The sequence below is a fragment of the Sander lucioperca genome, chromosome 3 (assembly GCF_008315115.2).
Source record: "Sander lucioperca isolate FBNREF2018 chromosome 3, SLUC_FBN_1.2, whole genome shotgun sequence".
Lineage (NCBI taxonomy): Eukaryota > Metazoa > Chordata > Actinopteri > Perciformes > Percidae > Sander > Sander lucioperca.
In genome coordinates, this window is record NC_050175.1 from 7,185,209 (window position 1) to 7,201,277 (window position 16,069).

Consider the following 16,069-nt stretch of genomic DNA (forward strand, 5'->3'; position numbering starts at 1 on the left):
TTATACACAAAATGTTGTTTACTTGTCTCGAGAAGTACTCAGTGGTGGAATGTAACTAAGACAATTTACTCATGTTCTGTACTTAGGTATACATTTGAGGTACTTGTACTTTACTTTAGTCTTTTCATGCCACTTTCTTTCATCCCACTACATTATTATCTGACAAATTGTTACGTTTTAGTCTGTGTCAGCTGATCGTGTGTAGCTAGCCTGATGAGAGGGTCAGACTGACAAATGACACATGAGGGGGGCATGGAAGACAATCATGGAAGCAGCACGCTGCAGGCTGATGCTGAAAAGACAAAGACGCTGAAAGACTTTTCTTGTTTTTCCACAACACAACTTTTGTAAATACACCTTTTAAAGCCAAAACTACAACACCAAGAGCGGGCTCGCAGAGTCCCGACGAAGGAGAGGGCACTGGAGAGCGGACGCGGAGCAGTCAGTGCGGAATAGCGGACTCCCGGCGGCAGAAGAGACCAACACCAGCAGGCCTGCCTCCAGAGCGGCTGGGTTAGTCAGTTTAACACAGCACAAACCCCTCAGAAGTAAGGAAAAACACACACACACACACACCAGGTTATCTTAGCCTTGTAAAAATATAAAGAGCTTACACATTTTCGATCAATTAACGGAAAAAATAATCATCAGATTAATCCATAATGAACATAATCATTAGTTAATAGTTCTAAATGAGCTCCACCTCAACCAACTACAACAGTAAAATCCTGCTTCAACATTAATGCATGAGTATCAAGTCAGTCAGGGGACATTTTTTTTTTTTAATACTCTGAATATATTTTTACTTAAAGCGTAACTCTCGCCAAAATGCAACCTAGGGTCTTTTTGTGAATGTACCTGAGTCAAACTTTTGTTTTAAAGCAAAATTAGGACGGAAACGCCACTTTTAAGATTTACCGTATTGTCGTTTTCGGTCAAAGAGAGAACATTGTTTGTGTACACAGAGTTTACTAAAAAGAAAGGTTTTGAACAACTCACTTTAGCAGTTGTTGTTTCCGCTCGCAGCCATCTTCCCAATCAAAGAGTTGATTTCCGAATTAACGTAACAGGGAGGAGAGTAAAGATGGAAAGCTCCTAAAGCTTAGTTCCATATAAATGCACGGATAATTTGTTGTTTTGTTGTTAGTGAAAAACAATATTGACCTTGTAGTTGAAAAAGGAGCCTCATTTCCTCCTATGGAGTCCGTTCATTCGCATTCGGAGATCGACACTTTTTGACTGGCAAGATGGCGGTGAGCGGAAACAACTGCTAAAGTGAGTTGCTCAAAACCTTTCTTTTTAGTAAACTCTGTGTACACAAACAATGTTCTCAATGCTCCAGTTCATGTGTAGAGATCCTGGTGATACTTGGAGCAAAGTTTCATGTTGTGTCGAGCCTTCTTAGTGTTTTAAAAATAGTGATTTTGATGCGATCATAGTGGTGTCCCTAGCACTCCCATTCAAAAGGCCATTTGACCGAAAACAACAATACGGTAAATCTTAAAAGCGGCGTTTTTGTCCTAATTATGCTTTTAAATGAAAGTTTGACTCGGGTACATTCACAAAAAGACCCTAGGTTGCATTTTGGCGAGAGTTACGCTTTAAGTAACAGAGTATTTTTATAGTGTGGTATTAGTTCTTTTACCTAAGTGAAGGATCTGAATACTTCTCTCCTGCTGGGAGTATACTCAGCTTGTTTCATGTCTCCTGTGTCTCTGAAGGAGCTTTTAAAAGTTTGAAAAGTATTCATTTCAGAAGTCTTTTTGACCCTTATTTAAACCCGTACAATTTGAGCACAAACATGAAAATGATCAAGATGCTAAACACCCCTAACTTTAAATCTTCTCTGAAATCTTCTTTAAAGGCACATTTTCAGTTATAGACAGAAGATTAAGGAAGTGCAGAGGATATCCATGCACCAATCCCTGCCACAGTGTCTTTGTTGATATCTACCACTGGAGGGCGCTAAAGTCGTACAGGTTGAATTTGAACACACAGTGACTGTAATTCTGATCAAAATGTCACAAAAACCAATCACTATTGATCACATTTGGTGTGATATTAAGCACCAACCCTGTGTTTTGAGTTTTTTTTCTTATGACAGATTGTTGTATTTTTAAAGCTGCAATTTGTAACAGCAGCCAGGATGATACAGCATGTTGTGTGGTTATTTCACCTCGCAGGATGTCATCAACTGACCAGGTAACATGAGTATACATGCTTTATTTAAAGTTAAAACACATTGTGTAGACACAAACACATTTCAAAGTTTCAGCTTGAACTGCTCCTTTCGTTTGTAGAGTTGAACGTACACTCTACATGAAGAAGCAGATTGAATTGCCGCTGTAAGATGATGGTTAATTAAATTAAATGCATGAATGTGATGTTAACTCTAGAGCTGGAGCTGCTGAGTCATGCCTCTGTCAGACATCCAGATTAGGATCAACTCCATGTCTCTGCTGTTCACTCTGGGCTCAGGGCCAGATTAACCCTTTAATGGGCCATCGGGAAAAAAAAAAAAAAAAAAAGAGCTGTGGGCCCTCTTTTTTACCAGTGTTGTCTTCTTTCACTTCAAGTTCATGGTTTTCTACATTTTTAGGACGCTCCAGGGCTCCAGAGTTGTGAGCTGATTGCAACCAGCTGTTGAAGGCTCGAGCATCGATCGTCAGCCAGCAGGTTCAAAGGTACTCCGGTTCACTATTTTCAACATACACACAAATAGGAAGCTCCTCACTTACTGAAGAACGAAGCTCATTAACTGTGTAGAGATACATGCAGCTCAGCTCGAGCTCAGTGCTCCAGTGGTGGAAGAAGTACTCTGATGTTTTACTTAAAGTGCTCATATTATGCTTTTTTGCCTTTTCCCCCTTTACTTTATTGTGTTATCTATCTTTTTTGTGCACGTTATAGGTTTACAAAGTGAAAAAGCCCAAAGTCCTGTGGTGGAAGTTTTTCGATGCAGCAGGTGTAGATGTTTTAAAAATAGAAGGTGAAACAAAATAAGGACAGTCGATGACTAAACCAAGTTAGGTTTCTTGTATTTTATTAAGTATATTTGCAAATATAGGAGGAACACATTTCACAGAAGGCACGCAGCACAGGTGTGGAAAAGCTCTTCAATGAGTGAACAGAAACACTGAACTTAAATACATCTTCAGAGTGACAGCACACACGCACTTGGCTTATTATGACTCTACATTTCTCACAGACAATCTGATACACATGAAGACAATCAAGAAAAAACACAAGAGACATCTTGGAGCCATTTCGCCTCCTTCCCCCTGTACGACTTTCACCCCCCAGTTGCATCTCAACTGGAATGGGAAAACTAAATGTATCAGGAGAGATAGTTTTAGGGTGACCCAGACTGTTTGTCTGACCTATCTGTTCAGACAAACAGTGCTCACATTATGTTCCAGACTTTGTGATTCTCACTTAGTTAGAATCAGATTCTACATGTGGGAATGAGATAAACTCCCTTTCAGCATTGTGAGAGAAAGCTAACAGAGAAGAAAGTAAGACAAAAATATAAAGAATCATGCTTAAATGTAAATTTGCCATTACAGTCCACCCCAAAGGGACTTACCATCTCCAACAGTAAACACTGTTCACAAACTGCTCCAAACAGCTCTATTGTAGTCCAGCCTTTACTTCAGAGACAAACGTGGTCACTTTGTAACACACGTTATAATGCTCACCTAGCTGCTAGCGTGGCACGCCCTCATACTCTGCTTCTGACTGGCTAGTAGTCCTTACCTAGCTACTGAGCATGTGCGACTCCCAACAAAGATGGAACAGAAGTGTGATGTCTCACTCTGTAGCTAAAACAGAGAGCTCAACACACAGGGTGAAAAGAGGAGCTGCAGCAATGTGCAGTACAACAAAAATATGGTGTTTATTGAAAATTAAACCATGTAAACCTATTCTGCTACAACCTGTAAATACAATTATGAACCTGGAAATGAGCATAATATGAGCACTTTAAGTAAAGTAGCAATATCTGTGTAGAAAAACTGTTAAAAGTAAAAGTCCTGCATTCAAAAACCTTAAGTGAAAGTACATAAGTATGAGCATCAAAATTCAAAAATGCTTATTATATTTAGTTTTATTAATGTGAATCTGCAAAGTAAAATGCTAAAATTCAAATTCTAAAATTTCCCTCGGGATGAATAAAGTATCTATCTATCTAAGTAGCTAAAGTTATCAAATAAATGTAATGGAGTAAAATGTACAATATTTCTTTCTGCGAGATGTAGTGGAGTAGAAAATGGAAATGCAAAAGTAAAGTATACAAAATTGTACTTTAGTACAGTACTTCGTTTAGTTTCCCTTTGTGTAAATCTACTTGTAGATAAACCTCTCTTTTTGATTCTGGTACTAAACATGAGCTCGCTAGCAGGTTAATACTGCCTACACGTCAGCCTTTCAGTTGTACTTTCTCACAGACAAATGTTGACAAACTACAGCTGCAAATCCACTAATGCTAACATTGAAACGAAACCTTCTATTAACTCTGGTTAAGTCAATTCAGTGTTTTAAAAATTTGCTTTAAGTTTGTCTGTATCGCTTCTCTTGTTAATTAACTGCTACAAAGTAGTGCTGTCAGTTAAACGCGTTATTAACGGCGTTTACGCAAACCCATTTTAACGGCGTCAATTTTTTTATTGTGAGATTAACGTTCTTTTTGGCATAGCAAACTTTGTAGTTTTTTTCACATGCTGTTGCAACAACTAGTAACGTTAGAAAAACTACAACACCACACCGGATCTAGCTAGACCGGAACAAAACAACAGACACACTTGTTTGGGCTTGCAAGCCGGCCAAAGAGTAGTACATACCTGCAAACTAGTCGCTTTTCGGCGAAAATCGCTGTTTTGAATGGGAAAATGTCATTCACGTGAATCGTGTAGATCCGAAGTTTTTATTTATTATTTTATTATTATTTGGGGGGGGGGGGGTCCGAGACCCATTGCTAATACGGCACCGGTGCCTTAACAACCGTTATCTACCGGACCGAATAGCAATGCAGATTTTGGTGCCTTATTTAGGTACCACTTAAATGCCTGCGCTTCTCTCTGATGCTCCGAAAACGTATGTTAGAGGGAACTGAAACATCGGCGCACGGGACACTAGTCAACACTACACTTAGCAGCAGCTAACGTTAGCTTACCGTTAGCTAGCAGCTGGAGTAAACACGGTTAAAATGCTGACAGCTAAACGGTGTAAAAGTGTGACTGTATTTCACTGGAAAGGATTCTAACACCAGACTGTAGCTGCCGTTGTCTGAAAAACACAGACTCAGCCTCGCCTCACCAGCCTCGTGGTGCATTCAAAATGATTGTACAATACCCTTTATCCATCCAGTGGTTGTTTTCACCGTTTTGTGCTCCTTTATTTTTTTTTTAGATACATTTTTTATTGTTTTATATTTTTGAACATACAGAACAGACAAATACAATTGAACAAGGTGCTCATTTTATATATATATATATATATATATATATATATATATATATATATATATATAAATCTTTCAGTTCAGGCACCGTTTTAAAAGTATCGTTGATAAGAGCATTAAAATGAGAAAAAATAATGGGACAAAAAGAAATCAAGGGACATTTAGAATAGAGAAAAATGTGCGATTAATTGCGAGTTAACTATGACATTAATGCGATTAATCGCGATTCAATATTTTAATCGTTTGACAGCACTACTACAAAGCTATTATTCATCAATCATCATTCAATTTATTTTTTATGTATGTATAACATTTGTATTACAACAAAAAATAGCTAACGTAGGCTACGTCCATGGTGTAGCTATGAGGCTAGCAGAGTGGGGCAGCCATCTTGGAGTGAGTCAAAATAACAGGTTCAGTTTGAAATGAAGTGACGAAACACTTCTGTCGTTGTCACATAGATTTATTTTCTTTGATTAAAAAGTATCTGAAATGAACACGGTACATAAAGTGACAATGATCAATGATGGTGAAGAGGCCACGGAACAAGCTGTCCTTCTCAACAAGGCCACAAAAACATCACATCAGAACACACACACACACACACACACACACACACACACACACACACACGCACTCACATGCCTCTCATGAAAATTAAAGGTCCCATGGCATGAAAATTTCACTTTGAGGTTTTTTAACATTAATATGCGTTCCCCCAGCCTGCCTATGGTCCCCCAGTAGCCAGAAATGGTGATAGGTGTAAACCGAGCCCTGGGTATCCTGCTCTGCCTTTGAGAAAATGAAAGCTCAGATGGGCTGATCTGGAATCTCCTCCTTATGATGTCATAAGGGGAAAGGTTTCTCTGCTTTGCCCGGCCAGAGAATTTGGCCCACCCATGAGAAAGAGAGAGAGACATCATGGCTTGAAAACAAGCAAAGTGGCAGTTGGTCAAGGCCACACCCCCACCCTCCACCTTGCCCCCCCCTCTCTCCTCCTCAATAGCATTTAAAGCTGCAGACACAGAAATGGCACATCCTAAGGAAAGCTCATTGTGGGACTGGCTCTAGTGGCTGTAATTCTGCACCAAGGCTGAATTAGAAAATACAGTATTAGGGGACCACTAAGGTCTATATAAAAGAGACCTCAGATACAGTATTAGGGGACCACTAAGACCTATATAAAAGCATCCAAAGAGCACCATGTCATGGGACCTTTAAAAGTTTCAGTTTGTTTTTAGACGGTGAGTCTGCAGCTCAGCGTCCCGTCGGCTGCCTCGTCTTGTCACCGTGAAGTCGTTTTTTTGGTTTTAAACTAAGAGGCAAGTTGGCACATACAGGCAGACCCACACACAGGATCATAATAATAATAACACGTTGAAAAATTAAATGTATATATGTATGTATAGAATACTGTTTATTTTTCACTACATGAAGCTCATATTTCCCCACGATGATTTTGCATCGAACACTTAGCGCTGTTTTATATGTAAGTAGTTGTTTGGATAATACAAACTTTAGGTTTAATTTCTACTTTTGAATTGACTGATATTCTCTGCTCAACAACCTGAATAAAAGGAAAGGACGTTTGTAAACGGAGGTTTGTGAGGTGTGACAGAGTGTTAAGGTGCCAAGATTTCAAACAAAGGGATTGGCTGTAGAGGAAAACTTCCAACAGTCATATCTCAGGCTGCAACTAAGAATTATTTTCATTACTGATTCATTTTGGTTTTCAGCCTCATCATGTTTTCTGAATATGTCTCCAGTTATTTATAAGAATCTCTTTATATATATATATATATATATATATATATATATATATATATTATATTATATTTTATATTATACTGATACATCACTTTTATTTTTCATAGCTGAAAAACTAAATATTATTGTACATCTGAGGCTATTCTGAGGTTATTCATTTCACCTGCAAATCTTTTAATTTCTGTGTTCTTTATTTGTGACTCCCTTTATGAAAAAAGGACTTTAAACTAAAATTGCGTGATGTCATCTAGAAATGCAAAAGACTAATCATTCTTTTTGATTATTAGCTTTTTTTTTTTTCAGCGTGGATTCTTTCTGTTAAACTCTCCTTCTGTATTTCGAGGCCAACGACTGATATTTGATGAATGAGGACACGCAACTCACGAGGACAAAAAGAGGGTAAAGTCTGCCGGGTCGTGTAAAAAGTAAACGACATGTCAGTCTGCAGCCTCTAACACAGAAATCACCACGGCAACGCTTCACCTTATCTGACGAATAGAAGAAGGGAAAAAAAAAAAAGAGTTGGGCTTGAAACACAGTACACACTCTGTCACTGTTGGTGAGCTGGAGACACACACACAGGTTTGTGGCACTATGTGGGGACCCGTCATTGACATAATGCATTCCCTAGCCCCTTACCCTAACCTTAACCATCACAACTAAATGCCTAACCTTAACCCTTACCCTCAGTCTAACCATAACCTAATTCTATCCCTAATCCTGCAACCAAGTCTTAACCCTCAAACAGCCCTTTAAACTTGTGAGGTCCAGCATTTTGGCTCCACAAAGCTGTCGGGACCCCACAAGTATACTGGACTCCCGGTTTTAGGACCCAACGAATATAGTTAAACGAGAACACACACACACACACACACACACACACACACACACACACACACACACACACACACAGGTAGCACGGCAGCTGGTCCATGCAGGTGGAGGTAACCCCAGGCAACGTGAGGAAGAGGAGAAAGAGCTTCATCCTACTCAGCTTCTGATCAGCGTCAGAAACTCGTCGCGGGTTTTTGGATCTTCCCTGAAAACTCCCAACATGGTGCTGGTGACGGTTTTACTGTTCATCTTCTGAACGCCTCGCATCACCATACACATGTGGCTGCAGAGAGGAAGAGAGTCGAGTTCAAACGCAAAGGAAGAAAAAAACGAGATGCAAAAGAGATTAAATTCAAACATGGAGAGGAGAGCATAAAGAAGGAAACGAGTAGTGTAACAGAAAAAAGGAAGCAAAGCAAAGGAAATTAAGTGATAATAACACAATAGGAATTAATTGGAATAATGCAAAGAGAGGAGAGCATGAATAAAGAACGAGGCGGTGAAGGAAAGGAAGAGAGTAATAGAACAGAGGTAAGAGAAGCAAAAGTATAAAAAAAAGAAAGAACAGGTGAAGGAAATGAAGATATGTTAAAGAAAAAGTGAATGTAAGGGAATCAGTTGATGGAAATAAATGTAATGAAAATGCAGTAAAGAATTATAAAGTAGAGGTGAAGGAAAGAAATGAAAACAAAAAGGGAAATAAATAACAGGGCATAATGTGGTAGAACTAGAGGTAGTGAAACTGAGGTCAAGAGGTTTAAGTATAAGAAAGGAAAAAGGTGAGGGAAATGAGATCAAATAAATTAAATTAGAGAATAAAAAGAAGGGGAGGTGCAAGAAAAGGAGGAGATAATAGAGAAGAGGAAGGAAATGAAGTGATGTTAATAAGTAAAGTAATGGAGTGGTTCAGTCCGCAGGGAGTTGGGTTCAATCAGTTTTCGTGTCCTCGATACGTACGTTGCCTCGATGACCACGCCGACGCCGGTCGGCTGCAGGGCCTCGGTGATCGCCACGGCGATTTGTTTGGTCAACCTCTCCTGAACTGTAGATGTACAGACAGACAAACATGAACCGGGTCAGACAGAACAGACAACAGATTCAAACGAAAAACACTGAACTCAAGAACCTGCGTTTGTGTAACAGCAGACTTTAACTTGCCTTGTAGGCGACGGCTGTAGATTTCAACAATCCTGAGTGGGGAGAAAAGAGAGAAAAGGCCTCAGTAATACATCCATATCTTCTTCCTCTATGCCATAAAAAAAACAACACATCAGTGATCCACACTGCTGCACTGGCTGACATGTTTCTTTTATTACCATGAACACACACACTGTAGTTTATTTTGACTCAATCACACACACACACACACACACACACACACACCATCCTGCTGCCACAAATACTCACTAGAGCACCAAATGTGGATTTATCCCTTGCTGAAAATAGTCCCCACTACAACTACAGTGACCAGTTGTTTTAGCAAATTACTGAGACTTTTAAAAAAAAAACTGATACAGAGAAGTTGGAATGGGTGGCAGTAGCTCAGTCTGTAGGGAGTTGGGTTGGGAACCGGAGGGTTGCTGGTTCAAGTCCCAGTACGGACCAAAGTACAGAGTGTGGAATCAGGGGTAGGAAACTTTACAAGCTTCGGCTTCATCCTGCTCCTTTTCAGACAAATTTTTTAAATCAAAAATGGTAATAGTATTTTTAATATTACTTGTAAACACTGGATGGAGATTGTTCCTTTTCCTTTGGTGTGTTGCTACACACTTTTATTTTATAGATATATTTATATATGTGTATTTGTATATATATGCATATGTATGTATATGTATATATGGGTACATACTGTATGGGTATATGTATTTTTAATTTTGTTCGAAATAAAAATAAATGAAAATGAAAATGAAATGAAATGGATTGGTAGCTGGAGAGATGCCAGTTCACCTCCTGGGCACTGCCAGGTGCTCTTGAGCAAGGCACCGTACCCCCCCCCAACCGCTTAGGGTGCTGGTCCAGCACTGGCAGCCCACTCACTCTGACATCTCTCCACTTGTGCATGAATAGGTCCTGAGCATGTGTGTGTGTATTTCAGGCCTGTGTGTAGTGATTTCTAACAAATAGAGTGTAAATTGTAATTTCCCCACTGGGGATCAATAAACAGTATAAATAAATAAAAGTGTTGAGAGACAGACCAGAATCAGAAAGCAGTTTGTTGCCACGGTAGTGGAACTACATGGAATTTGCCTTAGTGACTGGGGTGCATACACACAAACAAACATAGGCTTCTAAACATTAATAAGAATAAACAATAAATACCGAAACAGAGACAAATATATACAAAGTAGCTGTAGTTTAAGCACCGAGTGCAATGGGCAGATGTATAGTCCAGGATGGACGTTAGTGCAAAGCAGTGTTGTAATGTAACAGATTACAAATACTTTGTTACTGTACTTAAGTAGAATTTTCATGTATCTATATACTTTACTTCGTAATTTATATTTTCGGAAACTTTTACTTTTACTCCACTACATTCCCCCTAAGCATCTTAGTTACTCGTTACTACAAAATAAAATAGAAGAAATTTGTTACATCTGGAAAAAAGCAGGTTTGGCGAGTCAGTGATCCTTGATGGCCAAGTCTGTTGCCATGCGCCAAAAAAGAAGATGAAGATGAGGAAGCATAATAACTGATAGTGTCATTAAAGCACCTGGTGCAGGCTCTGCTGCCATGGTAACAGACAATGAACACCCCAACGACAGTTTTGAATGGGGTGGTGCCAGTGGTTAAATTTGCTTTCGTTGTTGTTTTTGTAGGGAGGGGGAGCCCTTATTTACAATGAATGGTCATCATTCAAAATTGCGCCGTAAAATTACTGTAATGGCAAATTTACATTTAAGCATGATTCTTTATATTTTTGTCTTATTTTCTTCTCTGTTAGCTTTCTCTCACAATGCTGAAAGGGAGTTTATCTCATTCCCACATGTAGAATCTGATTCTAACTAAGTGAGAATCACAAAGTCTGGAACATAATGTGAGCACTGTTTGTCTGAACAGATAGGTCAGACAAACAGTCTGGGTCACCCTAAAACTATCTCTCCTGATACATTTAGTTTTCCCATTCCAGTTGAGATGCAACTGGGGGGTGAAAGTCTTACAGGGGGAAGGAGGCGAAATGGCTCCAAGATGTCTCTTGTGGGTTTTTTTTTTTTATTGTCTTCATGTGTATTAGATTGTCTGTGAGAAATATAGTCATAATAAGCCAAGTGCGTGTGTGCTGTCACTCTGAAGATGTATTTAAGTTCAGTGTTTCTGTTCACTCATTGAAAATGTTTGAAAATATTGGTTGGCAAATATGTAAACATATTTTTAAACAAGAAAATTATTGATTGAAATGATTTAAGAGAATCAGGGCCAATTTCTATATCACCATTTTTTAAAGGCTCTGTTTTCGAAGTGTTTCCCCCCGTTCATTATCTCCGTTGACGTTTCATTAAACTGCTGATATAAAGAGTTTTAAGTCTGGAACCGAGGCAGCCAGCTACAAGATGAATCATGACCATAAAACATTTAATTCGGCCCAAAAAAAAAACTTTTGAAAACGAAAAAAAAAAAAAAGAAAAAGTTCCAGACTATGAACAGATGACTTCAGCGGTAGCTGCTCGATAGCTCTAGCCGTTATTCAGTCTCATATGCCATGTATTTGCCAATATATGAGAAATAATTCAAGTGGAATAACAATATTTGGTGCCAGGGGCGTTTCTAGGACTAGAGGAGGTTTGGGGCTTAGCCCGGACCCATTTAAATAAACTGAATGCAAAACAGCGATTGGCTTGCCCAGCTTGTTAATAGCCAGTGTTTGTTCATTTTAGCTTCCAGTTTTGTTAGTTAGATGGCACCAACATTTGGCCTAATCATAACTGTTCTGGCAACCCAAAGGTCATGGTTTTGTTTCCAGATTTGTGTGGTGACTTATGATGTGGGGGGTCTGGGGGTCCTCCCCCTGAATTTTTTTAGCATTAAACACTTCATTTCCTGCATTTTGGTGGATTTTTATGCACCTATTTCTACCTTTTTCTGAATCAATATGCCTGAAATATATTTATGTAAAGGGAAACATTACAATCCAAACATAAAAACATAATGTATTATATTGCAATAAGGCTCTTAGGAAATCTGTATTGCTTTGTATTTATTCTCCTTTAGATCGACTTTTCTAATTATATCTGAGTCAGCACACATGTAGCCTAGGCATAATTTACTCCTCCCTCCTCTTTTGCATCTTTTGTTGGGGAAGTAACCTCCTTAAATGTGCATATGATAATTATTCACCTCAATGACACATTATTCATTTTAATTTATTAATAACCCCCTGGACTGTAGGCTAATATTTCAGGTGTTTGAGCAATTTCTGCTCATGTTCAAAACTTTGGGCACATTCAAAATAACTCATCCCATCCCATCTGTGTTCTCTGAGATTTGGAGGAGTCGTGATATTTTGTGAAAAATAAAGAATTGAATTAGAATTGGCTATTACAAGAATAAAGTCACTATATTTCAGAAAATAATCTACCTGCACCATAGTCTGCTGTGCAGTATGTGATTGCTCTGCTGATACGGTAGATCTCAGACCGTCTGACAGACACAGAGCCCCGTTTGAGACTCTGGTCTCTGAATGAGACAAAGTTTAGGGAAGTGGCTGTACGCTGCTCTACATCGGAGGTGGAAAACCGAATCTACGGCAGAAATACACGCAGCTCAAACGCGTCACATCTGCCGCAGCATGTCGACAGCAGAGCGCGTCCATGATAAACCTGAAGCTTTTTACTGCAAGAGTGGACGCTAAGCGACGTCCGGTTTCATATTTGTCAGTCAACTTTTCAAAATACATTCAGGGCTACACTCAAAACATTCGGGGCTGAAGGAGACGGAGCTGAGCTCCGGCAGGGTGTGTTGTGCGCTCCGGTGCACTCCGGCCCAATTTAACCTCTGGGTGGTGCTAAGATAGTGTTGCCACATGTTTGGCCATAAATTCCATGATCAAAGTTTTGTTTTACTTCTAATAATTAAGTACATTTAAAGGGGAACTATGCAGTTTTTTAGCTTAATTTACCTTAACTGAACAGCTTTATACAACAGTAAATATCAGATACTTTAAGACTTTTAGTCAAGTAATATTCTAAAAGGTGACTTTAAGCAATTTTCTGGTAAGATACTTGTACTGTTACTCAAGTATTGCTTTCAAGTACTTTATACAAGACTGGTGCAAAGTGTAGTTTTTTTCTAAGTACAGCTACTTTAACTTCATTGAACTCCCCCATCTTTTTAAATGTCAGCTTATGTCACATCTCATGAACTGAGGTCGCTCGTGTGGACGTTTTTTTCCCGCAAACAATGTAAACCCACCACCATGTGAAGGCACCAAAATAAAAACAACGCCATTTCTGGTCTGACGAGGGAGCAGAGGAAAAATGAAGAGATCTGCAGAAAGAACCCAGTCTTCACCTCCGACCTGTTGCTCTTCTCTGTGAGCAAAACCACTTTGGACAAATCCGACCTCATCCACCTCCGAGAAAATGTCACAAGATCAAACGTGCAGCACGAGGAGAGGCAGGGCGTGCTGTATACATTAAGGAAAGGCAAGAGGACAAAAATAGGAAAAAAGCTGCTTTAAAGATGAAAATGTCCTTCACCGAGTCCTAGTGTGGACCTTTGATGTAAGGGTGTGACAGGAAAAAGAAGTTGCAGATGAATTTTGTTTTCAAAGAAAAATGTTATGTTGTATTTCCACACCTGTTCCTGCCTGGTGCGTTCCCTCCTTACGTGCATATTAACATGAATCTGTGTGTGACCTGTAGTCTCTGTTGGCACTTTTAAAAAGCAGCTGAAGACTTACCTGTTTAGACTGTCTTTTGTCTCATGTTTGTAATTTTGTTTTTAAGTTTTACATTTTAATTTCCATTGTTATCTTTTTCTTTTTTGCTTGTTCATTTTACTTTTATTGGGTCCTATTTATAACATTTTTTTTTCTCTTTGACGCACTTTGTGACTGTCTGTAAAAGGGGCTATATTAAATAAACTGTGTGTGTGTGTGTGTGTGTGTGTGTGTGTGTGTGTGTGTGTGTGTGTGTGTGTGTGTGTGTGTGTGTGTGTGTGTGTGTGGGGGGGGGGGTTGTATAAGATACTTAGGATTTTGTGAAAGGGTTGAAGGAAACTGAGGCCCTTAAGAGGGTAAAGTTTTTTAGACTGCGCAAACTACAGACCAATTAGTGTGCTTAATTGAGACTATAAATTATTTACTTCAATTATCACAAAAAAACTTGAGAAAATTGTGGTGGTGGTGTGGTGGATGTCCTGCATAGGACAGATCATGCCTTCGCAGCGAAACGTTTGATTATTTCCCCCTCAAAAATAGGTAATTGAGCACTGTAGTGGTTATGACCATATCAGTGACTATGTAACTACATGCAAACGGGATAAACGATGTCTGTGGCTTGCACAGTAATCCGTAAAAAAAGTAAGCCTAGCTGTAGCCTCGAGCTGTCTCCTGGGAATTCAGTTGTAGCAGGAAAAGGTAAACAGTAGTGTGCAGATTGGAGCGTAGTGTGTGAAGAGTGAAGAGCGGAGTTGTTTACAAGGGAAGAAGCTTGGAGTAACGTAACTATGGAGAATATAGCAGATATACAACACACGGAAGAGCCTTTTGAGTTTGATGGTCATCCTTATTTATTCAAACCTGAGTATACAGACGAAGAACTAGCCTCACAAGAGTTGGAAAGAACGAGACAGACAGAGGGGCAACTGGCAGATGAACTTGCTGCTCCAAGCGCAAGCTAAAGCTAGCCTTCAGTAACTGGAGGACATAGCAACACCATCGCCGCTCCGTGGATTGTTATTGGGATGATTATCACAGTAGCCTGTCTGAATACACTCACTGGACGGCAGCTAGCAGCTAACAGCTAACGGCTATCTGGCTGTACACACTCACCGGAGGGCAGCTAGCAGCTAACAGCTACTAGTGCACTACTGTTTATTTTAGGGGGGAATAAACTTCAAGATGTGACATGACCTGTCCTCTGGAGGACATAGCCACACCACCGCCACTCCGTGGATTGTTATTGGGATGATTATCATAGAAGCCTGTCTGAATACACTCACCGGACGGCAGCTAGCAGCTAACGGCTATCAGCTAGCAGAGCAAGCTAGCTACCGGCAGGATCGAGACAGGGACCAGGGTAGGTGAATTTAAACAATGTCTGAGTTGAAAACGTATCTTGTTGACACGTAAGGGCCCTGTTCATGTGGCACAGACATATTAATTGCATTTTCAAGAGGCACAAAGGCACTCTAAAACTTGCCCCGACCACTGCCGTTTTAGCTCAGGGGACGCTTGTACATGTAGCTGCAGCTTCTCCGTGTTACCTGCACTGATTCGGGTCGGGGTTTTTTCTATCGAAAGTATTCGCATAGCTATAGCGATCAAGATTAACATAAAAATTGGCCGGAATTCTCCTTTAACTAATCACCTCGCGGACTCCAACAACCCATGGATAATTGGCTCTTTGACAGCATGGGGTGAAATACTTAAAAAGTATCAATTGAAGAGAGAAACTGAAAGGTTTAAATGTTTTGCATATGATCCAGATTTTGTACCAAATAACTATGACACAAGGTTCAAAACTTGGACAGAAAATGGACTTACAGCATATTGCACACTCTTAGATCAGGGTAAAGTTCTGAGTTTCCAGGACCTAAAAGAAAAATTTAGACTGCAGAATCAGGATCACTTTAGATATTTGCAAATCAGGGATTTTACGAGCAAGAAATTCACAAGGAATGTTGCCTCAGGGAGGGATGAAATTCTTAAAATTTTTCAAAGAGCCTACAAGAATCCCCCCCTCCAAAAGATAATAAACTATACTCAGCTCCTCAAAACCTTAAAGGTGATCATACTTTGGATATTAAGGAAAGATGGGAAGCAGAGGGAGGCTTTACAGTCTCACAAGAGGA

General features: G+C 39.6%; 1 protein-coding gene and 1 long non-coding RNA gene across 2 annotated transcripts in view; both read right to left on the minus strand.

Annotated features, from left to right (window-relative positions):
- Window positions 1-6,758: 6,758 nt before the first annotated feature.
- On the minus strand, window positions 6,759-7,889 carry LOC118494687. The gene is made up of 2 exons (XR_004896814.1): window positions 7,389-7,889; window positions 6,759-7,358 (listed from the first exon to the last, which is right to left on the minus strand). It is a non-coding gene; the product is annotated as an uncharacterized LOC118494687 (long non-coding RNA).
- A 190-nt stretch (window positions 7,890-8,079) lies between these two features.
- The window catches only part of gch1 (GTP cyclohydrolase 1), a 29,101-nt gene continuing 21,111 nt past the window's right edge, over window positions 8,080-16,069 (minus strand). Inside the window, exons 4-6 of the mRNA XM_031323585.2 lie at window positions 9,218-9,249; window positions 9,017-9,101; window positions 8,080-8,342 (exon numbers count right to left, since the gene is read on the minus strand). Coding sequence (XP_031179445.1) covers window positions 8,216-8,342; window positions 9,017-9,101; window positions 9,218-9,249 — 244 coding nt within the window. The 3' untranslated portion in view covers window positions 8,080-8,215. The remainder of the gene's footprint in view (window positions 8,343-9,016; window positions 9,102-9,217; window positions 9,250-16,069) is intronic.